General features: G+C 45.7%; 1 protein-coding gene across 6 annotated transcripts in view; it reads left to right on the top strand.

Annotated features, from left to right (window-relative positions):
• The window catches only part of IFT38 (intraflagellar transport 38), a 35,601-nt gene that overhangs the window by 5,529 nt on the left and 15,035 nt on the right, over window positions 1-15,037 (top strand). For 5 of the 6 annotated variants that reach the window (XM_081820202.1, XM_081820204.1, XM_081820203.1 and 2 more), the window contains exons 4-8: window positions 204-383; window positions 3,727-3,822; window positions 6,251-6,334; window positions 11,076-11,209; window positions 13,717-13,858. In XM_081820202.1, coding sequence (XP_081676328.1) covers window positions 204-383; window positions 3,727-3,822; window positions 6,251-6,334; window positions 11,076-11,209; window positions 13,717-13,858 — 636 coding nt within the window. The remainder of the gene's footprint in view (window positions 1-203; window positions 384-3,726; window positions 3,823-6,250; window positions 6,335-11,075; window positions 11,210-13,716; window positions 13,859-15,037) is intronic. The other variant, XM_081820206.1, reaches the window with a different exon arrangement.

Here is a 15,037-nt window from a genome sequence, read left to right as displayed (position 1 = left end):
GCAGGGGGAATGGGAGAGGGAGAAGCAGGCTCCCCGCAGAGCAGGGAGCCCGATGCGGGACTCGATCCCAGGACCCTGGGATCATGACCTGAGCCGAAGGCAGACGCTTAACGACTGAGCCACCCAGGCGCCCTTACATGGGTTTTGATTTAGATTTTACATGAAAAGGGCCTTACACTATTTTTTTTTTGGTCTGAAAATAGGCCACCAAGGCACATATAAAACTCAATACTAAGAAGCTTTATCAGGCAGATGGGTATGCAGTGAAAGAGCTTTTGAAGATCACCTCTGTCCTTTATAACACCATGAAGACCAAAGGGATGGAGGGCTCTAAGATAGGAGAGGAGGACATCAGCAAATTCAAGTTTGATCTTGGCTCAAAGGTAAGGACAATGAAAGGCTTCCAGTGTGGGACAGTATGTGTATTTCTTAAACTCTGAAATGGAACATGTCAAATACTCATGTCATCGCTTCTTTCCTTACTCCTTGACTGAGAGCAGTTTGTCAATTCTGTGCTCATCAGCATTTGGATACAAAAAGAAGTCACAGTAAATTAATCCGACTACTTACCAAAAGCCCACTATATGCCAGGCTCAGTTCAGATGCTGGGGATACAGATGTGAACAGCAAGGACAGAAATCCTCTGTTCCTATGGCTCAGTGGGGGAGTCAGACTAAACCACAAAGCAGAAGGAATGACAGGTCAGAGGTGATCAGGGTGTGGGGAATGGTAAAGCAGGGCTTGGGCAGGTATCTTCAGCAGGGAGATGGGATGGGTGACGTCTTCAGCAGAGATCCGAAGGAGGGAAGGAGCAAGCCGTGCAGTGGAAGGGGAAAGGTAATCCTTGATAAAAGTGTGCTTAGTGTGTTTGAGGAAACGGGGCATTCGAGGAGAGCGTGAGAACTCGGAGGGGGCGGTGACAGACCCCGCCCTGTGGTCCCTGCACAACCACTGTAAAGAGGTTGACTTTGAGGTGGAAAATCATTGTGTTTTGAGCAGAGAAGTACATGATTTGAAACTTCATATTAAAGGTGTAAGACAGAATGAGAAAAGGATCCCTCTGGCTGCTGGGTTGAGATCAGACTGAAGGGGGGGTGAGGGTGCAAGCAGACCTGTTAGAAAGCAAGAGATGACAGTGACTTTGAACAGAGTGGTTGGTGATGTCAGGAGCTCAGCTGAGATGGGAGAGAGCCGAGCTGCCACGCATCAGAGGACTTGATGAAAGCAGCAAGCCAAAAATGAAAGTTAAGTCTGTAATCACTTACTGTGATGGTTTGGTCAAGGGGTTAAAAGCAGAGGAAGCGTCACCTCTCCCTCCCGCCACGCTGTTCCTTTTTCTCCCAGGAGTTGGCACACCCTTCAAGGGGTTGTCTCCCAAGGGAGCTCTGAACAAAAGCCTCCGACAGTTTTATGCACCCTGAGGTAGGGGAGGACTAGGAGTGGAAGAGTGTCCGCAGGTTTTCTCCCCAGCTCCCCCACAAGGAGGCCACGGCAGAGGCGCTGAAGAGGACCTCAGCCCACCATGAAGAGACCTGGGAGTGAAGGCCCTGGGACTAGGAATGCACATGATGAATGCGGGGGTCAGAGGCCCTGAGTCCTTGACTGCCAGTCCCTTCAGAGCCTGCAGTGTCTTGCTGAGCCTGGGCTCAGGTCACCCCCATCAGGCCTGCTGGAGAAAGCCTTTGTGATCACCTGTGGTCAGGCCGGGGAAATCACACCTAGGTTTTTAATCAGGTCCAGATTCCTCTGGAAAGAAGTGGCCAGGAGTTAGAACCTAATTTGAATGTGGATCTTGTGGAGTTGGATGTGGGTTGAGAGAAAACGGACCATGCAAGGAAGATCCTACAGCCACACTGTCTACTAGAACTTTCTGTGATGATGGGTGTGTTCTCTATCCATGCCATACTGTGGCAGCCACTAGCCACATGTAGCTAGCACCACCGAATAATTTTATTTAAATTTAAATAATTTATACTGTATGGTGACTAACGTAACATAATAAAATAAAATAAATTTAAATAATTTAACATTGAAATGGCCACGTGTGGCAAGTCCACACTGTTTTAGTCATCAGAGCTCTGAAGTTTTTGGTCTGAGCAACTGCAGGGGCGAAGTTGCCTTTACTGAAATGGAGGGGAGTGTGAGAGGAGTGGGCCTGGTGGGAAAGGTGGGGAGTTTGGGTTGGAATACGTTCAGTATGAGGTGTCCGGCCTCGGATCGTAGCAGGTGTTACAGCCAGGAGCTTAGGAGGGAGTGTGAGTGGAGAAGAGTTTAGGGGACTGAACTCTGATGGCCTCCAGGGCTGGGAAGGATGAGACTCCTGCAAAGGAAATGGGACGTTTGCTGCTATGAGGTGGTTTGGGGAGCTGGAGCTGGAAGGAGCAGAACCCTGGAGGACTAAGGGAAGGGGAAGAAAGTCAGCAGCTGTGAATGCAGAGGGAGACATGCTACTGGTGGTTTGGGAATAAAAGCAAGGTGGGAATTGGAGAGAGGAAGAGTGAACAGAGCAAGGAAATGTTTGGGTTCTCTGGAGAAGTTACCATATGCAAGGAAGTGGGGGTGACCTGCGCACCCTAAGGAAGAAGCTTGTGCTGCACACTAGAGGCCGCCGTCTTTGCAGCAGCCGCCACCCTTGGGGGAGCCAGGTACTGCCGTGGGGCTGTGTGCTGGTTAACTCACGGGAACCTCAGCAGCCCTGCGCTGTGCCGTCCAGAGGCGGAGAGCCGGGGGGCGGCAGGGTTCTGCAGTAAGACATGTGTCTCTCAGGTTCCCCTCTGGTCGCCCTGCTATTGTCGGGGTCCCCTGGTGTGTCCTCGTCCAAACAGGAAGAATGTCACTTTCACCCTCCTATAGTTCCTGGTTAAAGATTACATTTGACTTGAGATTTGGATTTTCAGAGAGACCCAGATGTCCTGGGAGCACTCCTCCACAGGATGTAAATATGTGTCTTATGGAAAACGTGTTCAGTAGTCCGGTATCCTGATGGGAGGCAGGAATTGATACTAACAAAGCGTTTATTTTTTATTTTATTTTATTTTTTTAAAGATTTTATTTATTTATTTATTTGAGAGAGAGAGAGAAACAGCATGAGAGGGGAGAGGGTCAGAGGGAGAAGCAGGCTCCCCGCTGAGCTGGGAGCCCGATGTGGGACTCGATTCCAGGACTCCGGGACCATGACCTGAGCCGAAGGCAGTCGCTTAACCAACTGAGCCACCCAGGCGCCCGTCAAAGCGTTTATTTTTTTATTATTTTTCTAAGATATTATTTATTTGAGAGAGAGAGCGCCTGCGCACGAGCAGTGGGGAGGGTCAGAGGGAGAGGGAGAAGCAGACTCCCCTCTGAGCAGGGAGCCTGACGAGAGACTTGATCCCAGGACACTGACATTGTGACCTGAGCTGAAGGCAGACGCTTGACCAACTGAGCCACCCAGGCGCCCCAAACTGGTTGTTTCTGAATGTCTATTAAAAACCCGTCACTGGGGGCGCCTGGGTGGCTCAGTCATTCAGCATCTGCCTTCGGCTCAGGTCATGATCCCAGGGTCCTGGGATCGAGCCCCACATCGGGCTCCCTGCTCTGTGGGAAGCCTGCTTCTCCCTCTCCTGCTCCCCCTGCTTGTGTTCCCTCTCTTGCTGTGTCTCTCTGTCAAATAAATAAATAAAATCTTTAAAAAAACAAAAACCAAAAAACCTGTCACTGAAGTTTCTGGTTTTGATATTTTCCCTCCAGATTGCAGATTTGAAAGCAGCCAGGCAGCTTGCTTCTGAAATCACCTCCAAAGGAGCATCTCTGTATGACCTGCTGGGCAAGGAGGTAGAGTTGAGGGTGAGCCATGTTCAGATACTTAAATACTTCCTTGGCTAAGCATTTTTCAAGCTTTTCTTTCCGATTCTGCTTTTTCCTGGCCTTCTCATTTTGTCACACTGTATCTGATTAAATGAGATAATCTGCAGGGTGGTAATAGCATTAGCTGCTAGTCCTGCTTCTAGTGGCCCTGGTCTATTCTTAATAGCTTTAACTTCTAGTTCAGGAATGGCAATTATGTAGCATGTTGCTGGAACTTTCCTCCTTGTGCCCATGGCAGACTTTCCTGGGGAACTCAGCATTCCTGTCTACAAAGTGCTCTTCTGAGCCCCTGGTTCCCAAACCTTCCTCCCACGTGGAATCCTGTGGGGACCTGTAAAAACTACTGATACCTGGCTTCCATGCTGATGTCACTGGTTTGGAGTGGACCTGGGCATTGGAGTGATTCTAATGTGCAGCAGAGCTGGACAGCCCAACGAGGGCTGTCACTATTCCTCAGCTGAAGTTGGTGTCACTGTTAAGATTTATTTGCAATCCTTGTTCTAGCCAATGCCAACTAAGAAGAATGCTTCATCTACTATGTTTACCGAGCTGTTTAATAAGAGTATGGCTCCTAAAACCCCTATAGAGCTCCTGTAGTCCTTTTAAATCACCTCATGTCTAGGTTGTCCCCCATCCAGTGAATCAGAATGTCTGGGGGTGAGAGCCAGGCATCCAGCCTTTTTTTTTCCCCCTAAGATTTATTTATTTATTTGAGAGAGAGAGAGATGCACAAGCAGGAGGGGCAGAGAGAGAGGGAGAGAGAATATCAAGCAGACTCCGCGCTGAGTGTAGAGCCCAATGTGAGGCTTGATTTCACAACCCTGAGATCATGACCTGAGCTGAAACCAAGAGTTGGTCGCTTAACCAACTGCACGCCCGAGGCACCCTCCAGGCGTCGAGCTTTTAAGGATCTCCAAGTGATTCTAATGTGCGGCAGAGTTTGGGACCCACTGGTTTAAGAAGAAATGGAGTATTGTTTAATTCTTACCTGTAAGGATTTATGGCATTTGAAGCATACATGCTCACTTCTAGTGTTTTTATATTAAATGCATTTAATTCGTTTTATTGCAGTCAGGTATGTCGGCCATGACCTCTCTCTCACTGCCTGGCCTGTGTTCTGGCATCACTGCTGTAGTGTAATGGTATTTTTCCTCTGGCTTTTCATTTCTGCCCCAGGAGCAGACTGGAAGCAGGGGACTGGAGTGCCAGCTCACCATCATTGATATATTAAGCTAGCGATCGCCACCTAGTAAAGGGCAGTTGACAGAACAAAACTGCCACTCCTATCTAATAGCTAATTTAGATAACTAACAAGGCAGCTCCAGGATTTCTGTGTTTTCTCTTTATAGTGCAGTTTGTGCCCGTGTCTACACACATGTCTAGCAGACCTGGAGACAGACCTATCAAGAGCTGGTTACTTGTTAATTGCCACAGAGTGGCTTCATTGTGAGACTTCAACCAGGATTCCACTCGGGACTCTTGGCACCATCCTGTAATGAATTGAAAGAATCAGTGGCCGAAGTGTTGCCATGGGAGCCAACTACTCAAATTCTGTATACAGCTGTGATCTGAGGAAGATTCTCTATCCAGTATTGGTTTTTCATACACTCAACAAACATTTCTTGAGGACTAGCTCCAACCACAGACAGGCAAGGCACTGTGCTCTGTGTAGGTCATGATCCCTGCCCTCCATATTTTTCTACCAGTGCTGAAATAAAGGAAGCCCGAGACAGTTTGGGAAAGTGCTGCAGGAACCTCATAACTGCATTGGTGTTAAAATCCCATGTCTCAAGTTCCTAGCACTGGTGTGATAGGCACAGATGCCTCCCTTGATTGGTTAATGGTTAATGCTAGGGGCAGGGCCAAGGTGACTCCTCTCATTGGTTACAGTTGGCAGTGAAAGGCAACTTAGAGGAAATTAATCATAGGAAAGATGATAGGGGCTGGGAGGGGTTTCAGACAGCAGGTTGAGCTGCACTTGGTTTCGGGTTCACCTGAACGAATGTAGGTAAAGAAGCAAATTTGGGAGAAAAGATGATGGGGGTAAGCTCAGTTTTGCCCCTTATGTTGTGGGAATGTGGGGCCTGTAGCTGGGGAAGGCCCAGGGCACCAGAGGGAGGCCAGGTTGGTGGTAGGATTACCAACTGAGGCCTGGCTGGCTCAGTTGGTAGAGCATATGACTCTTGATCATGGGTTGTGAGTTCAGGCCCCACGTTGGGTGTAGAGAGTACTTAAAAAAAAGAAAGACGTTTGGAAGAGGGGCTGGAAGAAGTGGTTTTGCATCAGAGATCCACCCTATAATGGAACTTTCGAGAACTAATCTATAAGCCATATCCAGATTTGGGGATTGGTTTTGAGAATATCTTTTCTGAAAGTACATGTAATTTCATTTCATTGTTTCTCATAGGAACTGAGAACAGAAGCAATTGCCAGACCTCTGGAAATAAATGAGACAGAAAAAGTGATGAGAATTGCAATAAAAGATATTTTGGTAAGATTTATTTGCTTTTATTTAATGTTTTTGTGCCTAGGACTTGAAAATACTGATTTATTCCCTGCCTTCTTAAGACAGAACAATCCTGGGTGCCTGGGTGGCTCAGTTGGTTAAGCGACTGCCTTCGGCTCAGGTCATGATCCTGGAGTCCCGGGATCGAGTCCCGCGTCGGGCTCCCTGCTCAGCAGGGAGTCTGCCTCTCTCTCTGACCCTCCCCCCTCTCATGCTCTCTATCTCATTCTCTCTCTCAAATAAATAAAAAAAAAAAAGGAAAAAAAAAAAGAACAATCCTAGGCCTAGTGACAGAGAAGGTATATGATCATGGGGAAATGGAAGATGCAGAAGACATTCTAGGATACCTAGGTTACTTACTTCTATTTTTTTCCCTTTGTTATAAGTATGAACAACTTCTCCCTAAAAATTTGTCAGTTTTAATAATTTAATAATTTGCTTAAATTCTTCAGTACTTTTCATAAGTAATGCTCTATTTAATGGACTCTTCACACTTTAACAACTTCCTCACTGCTGGGCATTTAAGTGATTTTCAGAGGTTTTTTTTTGTTTTTTGGGTTTTTTTGGTGCTGAAACCTGGGCACAGAGATTTCTCTCTCTGTCAAGATTTATTTCAGAGAGAGCATATGAGCTGGGGGAGGGACAGAGGGAGAGGGACAGGGAGAGAGAATCTCAGGCAGACTCCTCGCTGAGAGCAGACCCTGATGCCGAGCTCGACCTGAGCTGAAACCAAGAGTCGGACACTTTAACCAACTGCGACACCCAGGTGCCCCTGGGCACAGAGATTTCTAACTAGTGCTGTGATGAACAGAATGCCATCCTTTATTGCTTACCCACAATCAATTATTTGCTCATCTCATCTGACACATTCATTTGGAGGGCAGTAGTGAGGGAGACTCCAGACTCACACTGCTTACGTTTGAATCCCACTGTGTGATCTTAGGCAAGTTACTTAACCTCCCTGTGCCTCACTTTCCTCAACTGTAAAATGGGGAGAATGGCAGTGTCTGCCCCATAGGGTCCTTATGTACATTCATTATGACAGTGCATGTTGTACATAGTCTCTGGCACATGGTAGGTATTCAGTCGTTATTAGGGATTCATTTTATTCAGTAGACACAGACAGGAGAGCCTTATGTAAAGTAGGAGTAGCATAAAACAAGGATTTGCTGAGAGTTGTAAATTCTAAGATGGATAGGTTTTTATAATATCCTTGTCATAAAACAGTACTACTCCCTGGGCGACCCAGCACCAGGGTTCAGCCTCAGCAGGTGAGGAGGGCAGGGCAGCTGAGATGGGAGGTCTGTTACATACAGGCAGACTGATCACGTAGGTAAATATGTTAAAGATAACGGAAGCGAAGTTTCTCACTGTTGGAAAAGAGAGTTGCAGATATGAAAAAGAAACTTAGAATGAACCCTGAAATTGGAGGTGATGGTTAAATGCATGGTTTTCATTGGATAGAGAGGTAGGTAGCTAGCTAGCTAGCTCTAGGAATACTTTTGCTGTGCATGCATGTTTTCATACATGAGTGTATGTCATATATTTATGTACATGCACATGCACACCCACATACACATTCATACATTTCCTAGCTCTGAGCACACCTAGCACCCAGATCTTGGCTTCTAAATGGCATTCTCCACCAAAAGGAACCAGGACTCTTGGGGAGAAGTGTCTGAGTCCAGAGCTGGGACAGGAAAGTACAAGATCCTCTTGGGCTGGAGAGCAAGGAAATGCCCAGAGAATGAAAGGGGTCTGTCAAAATCCCTTGCAAAACAGATGCCAGCCTGAGTGGGCTTCCCCTGGTCAAACCAGGGACAGTTACGCTTCAAAATAAATAAATTAGTGTAATGGGTTATGGACCATTGAATGAAATGGGAGACCATGAGTTCTTACTGAAATAAAAGTGAACATACTGAAAGCTGATGAAGAGAAGGTATTTCACATAGTTTCAAAGTAGCTCCGCCCAAAAGTACTTAGTAATTACAAAGGAGAAAAGAGTGACTTCACATGAGAATCCCGGCAGACAACCGCTTAATCAGGTGATTAATTATTGAATGCCAGGGTGAACTCCGCCTGATGTTACAGACTCCACAGGGACAAGTGGGGAAATCTGAGTGGGTCTGAGGAGTAGATTGTTGATAGTGCATCTGTGTTTATTTCATGTTTCAGTGATTGTGTCATGGTTGTGAAGGAGAGAGTCCTTATTCAGAGGAAATATACACAAATATTTAGAAGTGATGGGACCTCAGATGAGCAACCCACTCTGACCTAAGTTAGGGAAAAAATGCTTTATGTTCTAATCCAGCTGTTTGTAAGTTTGTGATTGTTTTTCAATTTAAAACTCTTTTATCTGCTGATGCTCTTGTGCTTGTCAGTGTTCTGGCTGGATCAAGTTAACATGGCATGAATGTGCCTTTAGCACTAAGTATATATTAGAATAGTGAAATGAGGGCACCATTCATTTCTTGGTGACTCCCTGTATGTATGTATGTATGTATGCATGTATGTATTATTTATTTATTATTTCCCCTTTTTTAAAAGATTAGTTTTGCAAGAGAGGGAGAGTGCGCGTGCAGAGGGAGGGGCAGAGGGAGAAGCAGACCCCCCTTTGAGCAGGGAGCCCAACGAGGGACTTGATTCCAGGACCTTGACATCATGACCTGAGCCGAAGGCAGATGCTTAATCGACTGAGCCACCCAGGAGCCCTATTATTTCCTTTTTTTTTTTTTTTTGAAGTATAGCTGACACACAATGTTACATTAGTTTCAGGTGTACAACATAGTTGGTGAACACCTTTTAATATATCTGTTGTTGCAAAATATCTATGATATTTGATAATTCTAAAAACAAAACCAAAGCAACAGTATGGATACTTAAAAGGGGTTATGATATATAGGCCATTTGTTTCAGAAAGCTAGGGAAAATTGTGTTTATCACACTGATAATTGTTTTTTTTTTTTTTTAAAGATTTTATTTATTTATTTGAGAGAGAGAGAATGAGAGAGAGCGAGTACATGAGAGGGGGGAGGGTCAGAGGGAGAAGCAGACTCCCCGCCCAGCAGGGAGCCCGATGCGGGACTCGATCCTGTGACTCCAGGATCATGACCTGAGCCGAAGGCAGTCGCCTAACCAACTGAGCCACCCAGGCGCCCCTGATAATTGTTTTTTAACTTTTTTTTTTTTTTTTAAAGATTATCTATTAGAGCGTGTGGGCTCGTGCATGCATTGGGGAGAGGCAGAGCGAGAGAGACTCTCAAGCAGACTCCCTGCTGAGCACAGAGCCCAACTCGGGGCTTGATCCCACGACCCCAAGATCATGACCTGAGCGAAAACCAAGAGTCAAACGCTTAACCGACTGAGCCACCCAGGCGCCCCACTGATATTTCATATTTGAGGAGCACATACCTTTAACAAATTGCTTTTATTTTTGAAGTCAGATAAATTCACTAGGTTTAATCTGACTTGTTCAGAGAAATAGTTGCCATCAACGTGAATTGTTTGTTCAGAAACTCACCTTGTCTTCCTGTGAGAGTAAACTCATGTCTCATGTGGGGTTTTTAAAGCACTTGTAGCAAATGGATAGTGATAAGATTATTTTCATGCTAACATCTTGGAAATGATTAGTGTACTTAGTTGAAAAAAACTCAACCATAAATAAACAATGGAAGTGGTTGCTTCCAAATATACACTGTCTTTGACTGTCACAGAGAGTGTCTGGGCTCCTTCGATGATTTTTTTGTGGACCCCATAGTGTCTCAGAGACCTGTAGGTAAACCGTCACTGAGCCTTCGTGGGGCATGACACCTTGTGCCAAAGTACTGGTGGGGAGAACCTATGTCAGGCATCAGGAACTAAGAGTTGGGACATCAGAACTCGGAAGGCAGTCACACACTCAGCTGGCTCCATTCCTAAAAAAGAAAAGGCAGATCACCACTGAGCCACAGGCCCGACCTGGCCAGCTTTCCAGACAAGACAAGTTTGAAGACTGTGCGTTCATTCTGATTACCCCTTGTCAGATGAACGTGCTCTTGTGGGGGTTTTGTCCATGATCTTTCTTCCCCTTCACTTTCTTTCTCTGCCCCTGCTGCACAGGCTCCCTCCAAAAGCTGGGTGCACTAACGGAGCCCTTTGCTCGCTGACTTCACAGAATGGTTTCTCTGCTTTAGTCCGTAGTTGTACTTGCCAATGGGAGGGAAAAGAACCTTCTCTCTCAGTCCCAGCAGGCAGTGGAAGAGGGCTGGGACCACCTAATACTTCTTTTTGTCCCCTCCTAAATAAAGCCATACGTATGGGTGCGTATATTCTGTGAGGCAGATATTTGTAACTAGGGGAGTGAGCTGAACGATACGAATAAAGGCAGACTGACCATCAAGAGTGGTATGGAAGCAGTGTGAGCAAGTGAGCTGCACAAGAGGTCTGGGCCTGCTGCCCTCTGCTCAGGACACTGTTCTTGCCATCTTCATTTGTTTTCCTGGGCACAAACACCCTCTTCTCATGGAAAAAGGATGATCATTTTTTCTGGGCCTATGTGACCTCCCATCTGGAAATAGTTGGCTAACTGAGTGATGGCTTGGGGGAGGGTTTGCTCTGTGCGTCTACTTTTGCTTTTATGTAGCATGATGTCGCTGTGCCTGAGGAGCTGTGGAATTCCTCTCTTCCAAGAGTCAGGTGGGAGTTCCTTTACTGGCACATTGTCTCATTCATTTCCTGTTCAATGCAGGTGCAGGTGCAGAAGACTAAAGATTTGCTCAATAACGTGGCCTCTGACGAAGCTAATTTAGAAGCCAAAATTGAGAAGAGGAAATTAGAACTGGAACGAAATCGGAAGCGGCTCCAGACTCTGCAGAGTGTCAGGTAGATCCGAACACCTGAAGAGTGGGTAGAAAGTTGTCTTCAGAAGTTCAAGCAGGGTGAGGACATGTGGTCAGTGGTGGTAGCCTCTCAGGTGTAAGGCCATCTGGACTGAAAGTGCGCGGGCCATGCGCATTCTAACAAATGCTCTGCCAAACTCATTGTCTTTACTGCTTTCAGTATGCTTGGGAAACTGCTCAATTCTCGAACCTCCCTTCAGGCTTTTATAGCTTCTTGGAATGCAGGGCAGAGTAAGTGAATCCAGATGGTGAAAGTTATGCAAGGCTCGAGGTGGAAACAGAAGCATACTCCCATTTCTTGGTTTGAGTAGATTTTAGATCTTTATAATTTTTCACCAGTAATTCATCTTTCTTTTGACTTTCCCTCTCTGAAAGTACCTTTTTCCAGGGAATATGAATGGATAATGGTGGTGCACAGTACCTTCCAGGTCTTCAGAGCCTTTCAAGTGGGTTCCTCACGTTTTCTTGGAACTGTTCTCTCTCTCGTTGTACACCCTCCTTCTCTTGCTCTGTCTCTTTGTCATTTTTTCTCCTGCACCACTACTCATCCTTTTCATTCTCCCTTTATTTTTCTCTCTCCACTCCATCTGTGTAGCTGCTGCATCTGTCTAAATGTCGTACTTTTTGGAGATACTGGTGACTGGGCCACACCCTGGCTACTGTCCTGACATCTGTGGGAAGGAGGCCCTGGGGACATGAGTAACCCAGGGAGCACCAGCCACAGGCAGGCCCACGACCCTTCCACCTTTGGAATCTGGGCCACCTGATAAATGTGTCTCATTAAACAATTCTGCCTCTTGGGCATAAATTCATTTTTGTTAAGCTTCATGGCCTTTCAATAGAAAAGTTTCTGTGTTTTGCTCTAGTCCCAAAGATTTTTTTATTATTTCTGAGTGTATCTGTTTATATTTTTAAAAGAAGAGTGTTTTCCCTTTAAGATCAAAAATAAGAGAAAAGAATAGATTCAGCAAACCAGTTGAAACAGGTTTTTGTGTTATGGTTTTGGTTTTAGATTTTATATTGTTAAAAACTTAGATTTAGGGGCACATGGGTGGCTCTTTCAGTTAAGCATTGGACTCTTGGTTTCAGCTCAGGTCATGATCTCAGAGTCATGAGATAGAGCCAGCCCCACATCAGGCTCCCCACTCAGCAGGAGTCTGCTTAAGGATTCTCTCTCCTCCTCTCCTTCTGCCCCTCCCTGTGCGCACTCTCTCAAAAAATAATAATAGTCTTTTAAAATAAGTCTTTTAAAAAAATTTAGCTTTAATTTGTAGCAACCTATGTTTCCCTTTTTTGGGGACTGAATACATTTTGGAGCATTCAGACAGCAGAATATTATGCTCAACTAAGATAATGCATATATTTAACTTCTTGATTTTGTGAGGTGTATATGATGCATGATTACTTTTTAAGTCTTTATTAAAATCCAGGGCATGTTGAGTAAGAAAAAAAGACTGCAAAACTTCATTGAAGGTAATATACTTAATGATGCTTAAAAATACATTCCTATATGTGTCCATGCATAGAAAGTCTGGAAAGGGGGCGCCTGGGTGGCTCAGTTGGTTAAGCGACTGCCTTCGGCTCAGGTCATGATCCTGGAGTCCCGGGATTGAGTCCCGCATCAGGCTCCCTGCTCAGCGGGGAGTCTGCTTCTCCCTCTGACCCTCCCCCATCTCATGCTCTCTCTCTCTCTCTCTCTCATTCTCTCTCTCAAATAAATAAATAAAAATCTTAAAAAAAAAAAAAGTCTGGAAGGATGCTTATCAAATATTAAGTGCTTATATCTGGTGATAGGATTATGAGTAATTTTTTTTAAAGATTATTTATTTGAGAGAGAGAGAGCGAGAGAGCACAAGAGCACGAGAGAGGGGAGGATCAGAGGGAGAAGCAGACTCCCCACTGAGTGGGGAGCCTGACACGGGACTCGATCCCAGGACCCCGGGATCATGACCTGAGCCGAAGGCAGTCGCTTAACCAACTGAGCCACCCAGGCGCCCTGGATTATGAATAATTTTTACCTTAGTCTTCATACTTTGGGGATTATTTCAGATTTACAAAGAGCTTTTGATTTTTTTTTTTTTTTTTTTTAAAGATTTCATTTATTCATTTGAGAGAGAATGAGATAGAGAGAGCATGAGAGGGGGGAGGGTCAGAGGGAGAAGCAGGCTCCCCGCCGAGCAGGGAGCCCGATGCGGGACTCGATCCCGGGACTCCAGGATCATGACCTGAGCCGAAGGCAGTTGCTTAACCAACTGAGCCACCCAGGCGCCCTACCCCTAAGAGCTTTTGATTAAAAAAAAATAAGTATGTTCCTTTCAAGGGGAGGGAGGAGAAAAGGCAAATTAACTTTAAGCAGCTGCAAGTTGAAGAACCGTCTCCAGCTAAAGGCTTTCCACAGCAAACCATGATGGGACCTGGAACTCAGAGTACTAGTTCAAACTTCTGTATGTTGATTAATCTTTCACTTTTTATTTCATTCGGTTGTTTCAGGCCAGCCTTTATGGATGAATATGAGAAGATCGAGGAGGAGTTGCAAAAGCAGTATGACATTTATCTAGAGAAATTTCGAAATCTGGCTTATCTGGAACAGCAGCTTGAGGACCATCATAGGATGGAGCAAGAGAGGTTTGAGGTAAGTACTTAGCCCACATCTCTGTACAGACCATTCCTTCTGCTGGGTTAGTTTGTACTTGTTGACGTGTCAGTTTGTAAATATCATTGTAGAAAAAAAAAAATCTGTGAATGTTTTTTCTCCCTGTTCAAGTCTGAGGATTGCTCATGGAATTCTTTTGTTTTGCTGTCAGTGTAGCCTGGCCTCCAGGGTTGTCAGCTCTCTGGTGGGTTTGGTCGGTTAGGACTGCGGACAGGACCGACACGTGACCTGTGTCATTGCACAAGACTCAGAAGGGCCGGTGCTTGCTTCAATGCTGTGCTGTCACTGGCTTGAAATTCTTCATAATTTTTAAGTGCATTTTAATTTGCACTGAGTCCCAAGAGTAGGTAACTGGTCTTGGGTAAAGATCTAAAAATTTGCTTGGTCAGTTTAGTGAAAGATTTTCAGGGACCCTTGTTAATTGAATCATCCAAACCAGTTTTTTGTTTTTGTTTTTAAGATTTTTGTTTATTTATTTGGCAGAGAGAAAGACAGCGAGAGGGGGAACACAAGCAGTGGGAGTGAGAGAGGGAGAAGCAGGCTTCCCGCGGAGCAGGGAGCCCGACGCGGGGCTGGATCCCAGGACCCTGGGATCATGACCTGAGCCGAAGGCAGACGCCCAACGACTGAGCCACCCAGGCGCCCCCATCCAAACCAGTTTATCAGAGACTGCTTTTTATTTTATTTTTTTAAAGCTTTATTTATTTATTTGACACAGAGAGAGAGAGAGAGAGAGATAGCGAGAGAGGGAACTCAAGCAGGGGGAGCAGGAGAGGGAGAAGCAGGCTTCCCACGGTGCAGGGAGCCCGATGCGAGGCTCGATCCCAGGACCCTGGGATCATGACCTTAGCCGAAGGCAGACGCTTAATGACTGAGCCACCCAGGCGCCCGTATTATCACTTTTTGAATTGCCCTAATCCCTTGGGGATATTTCTGCTTAACCCAAGAATGGTCGCTTGGAATCTGTGTTCACGATGAAATTGGTCTACAGTCTCCCTTTCTCACACTGTCCTCGACAGCTTTTGGTATAAAGGTTATGGTAGCCTTCCTACAAACCTGGGTGTTTGAATGAGGTGAAGCTGTTCTGGGGTACAGGAGGCCTGGCTGGGGGTAACTGCTGCACTCCTGTGGACGAGTTTCTCTCAACAAGGAGCCCAT

This window comes from Leptonychotes weddellii, chromosome 5, assembly GCF_054177405.1.
Source record: "Leptonychotes weddellii isolate Sample4059 chromosome 5, ASM5417740v2, whole genome shotgun sequence".
NCBI classification, from domain to species: Eukaryota; Metazoa; Chordata; class Mammalia; order Carnivora; family Phocidae; genus Leptonychotes; species Leptonychotes weddellii.
This window is presented reverse-complemented; position numbering and strand designations above follow the sequence as displayed.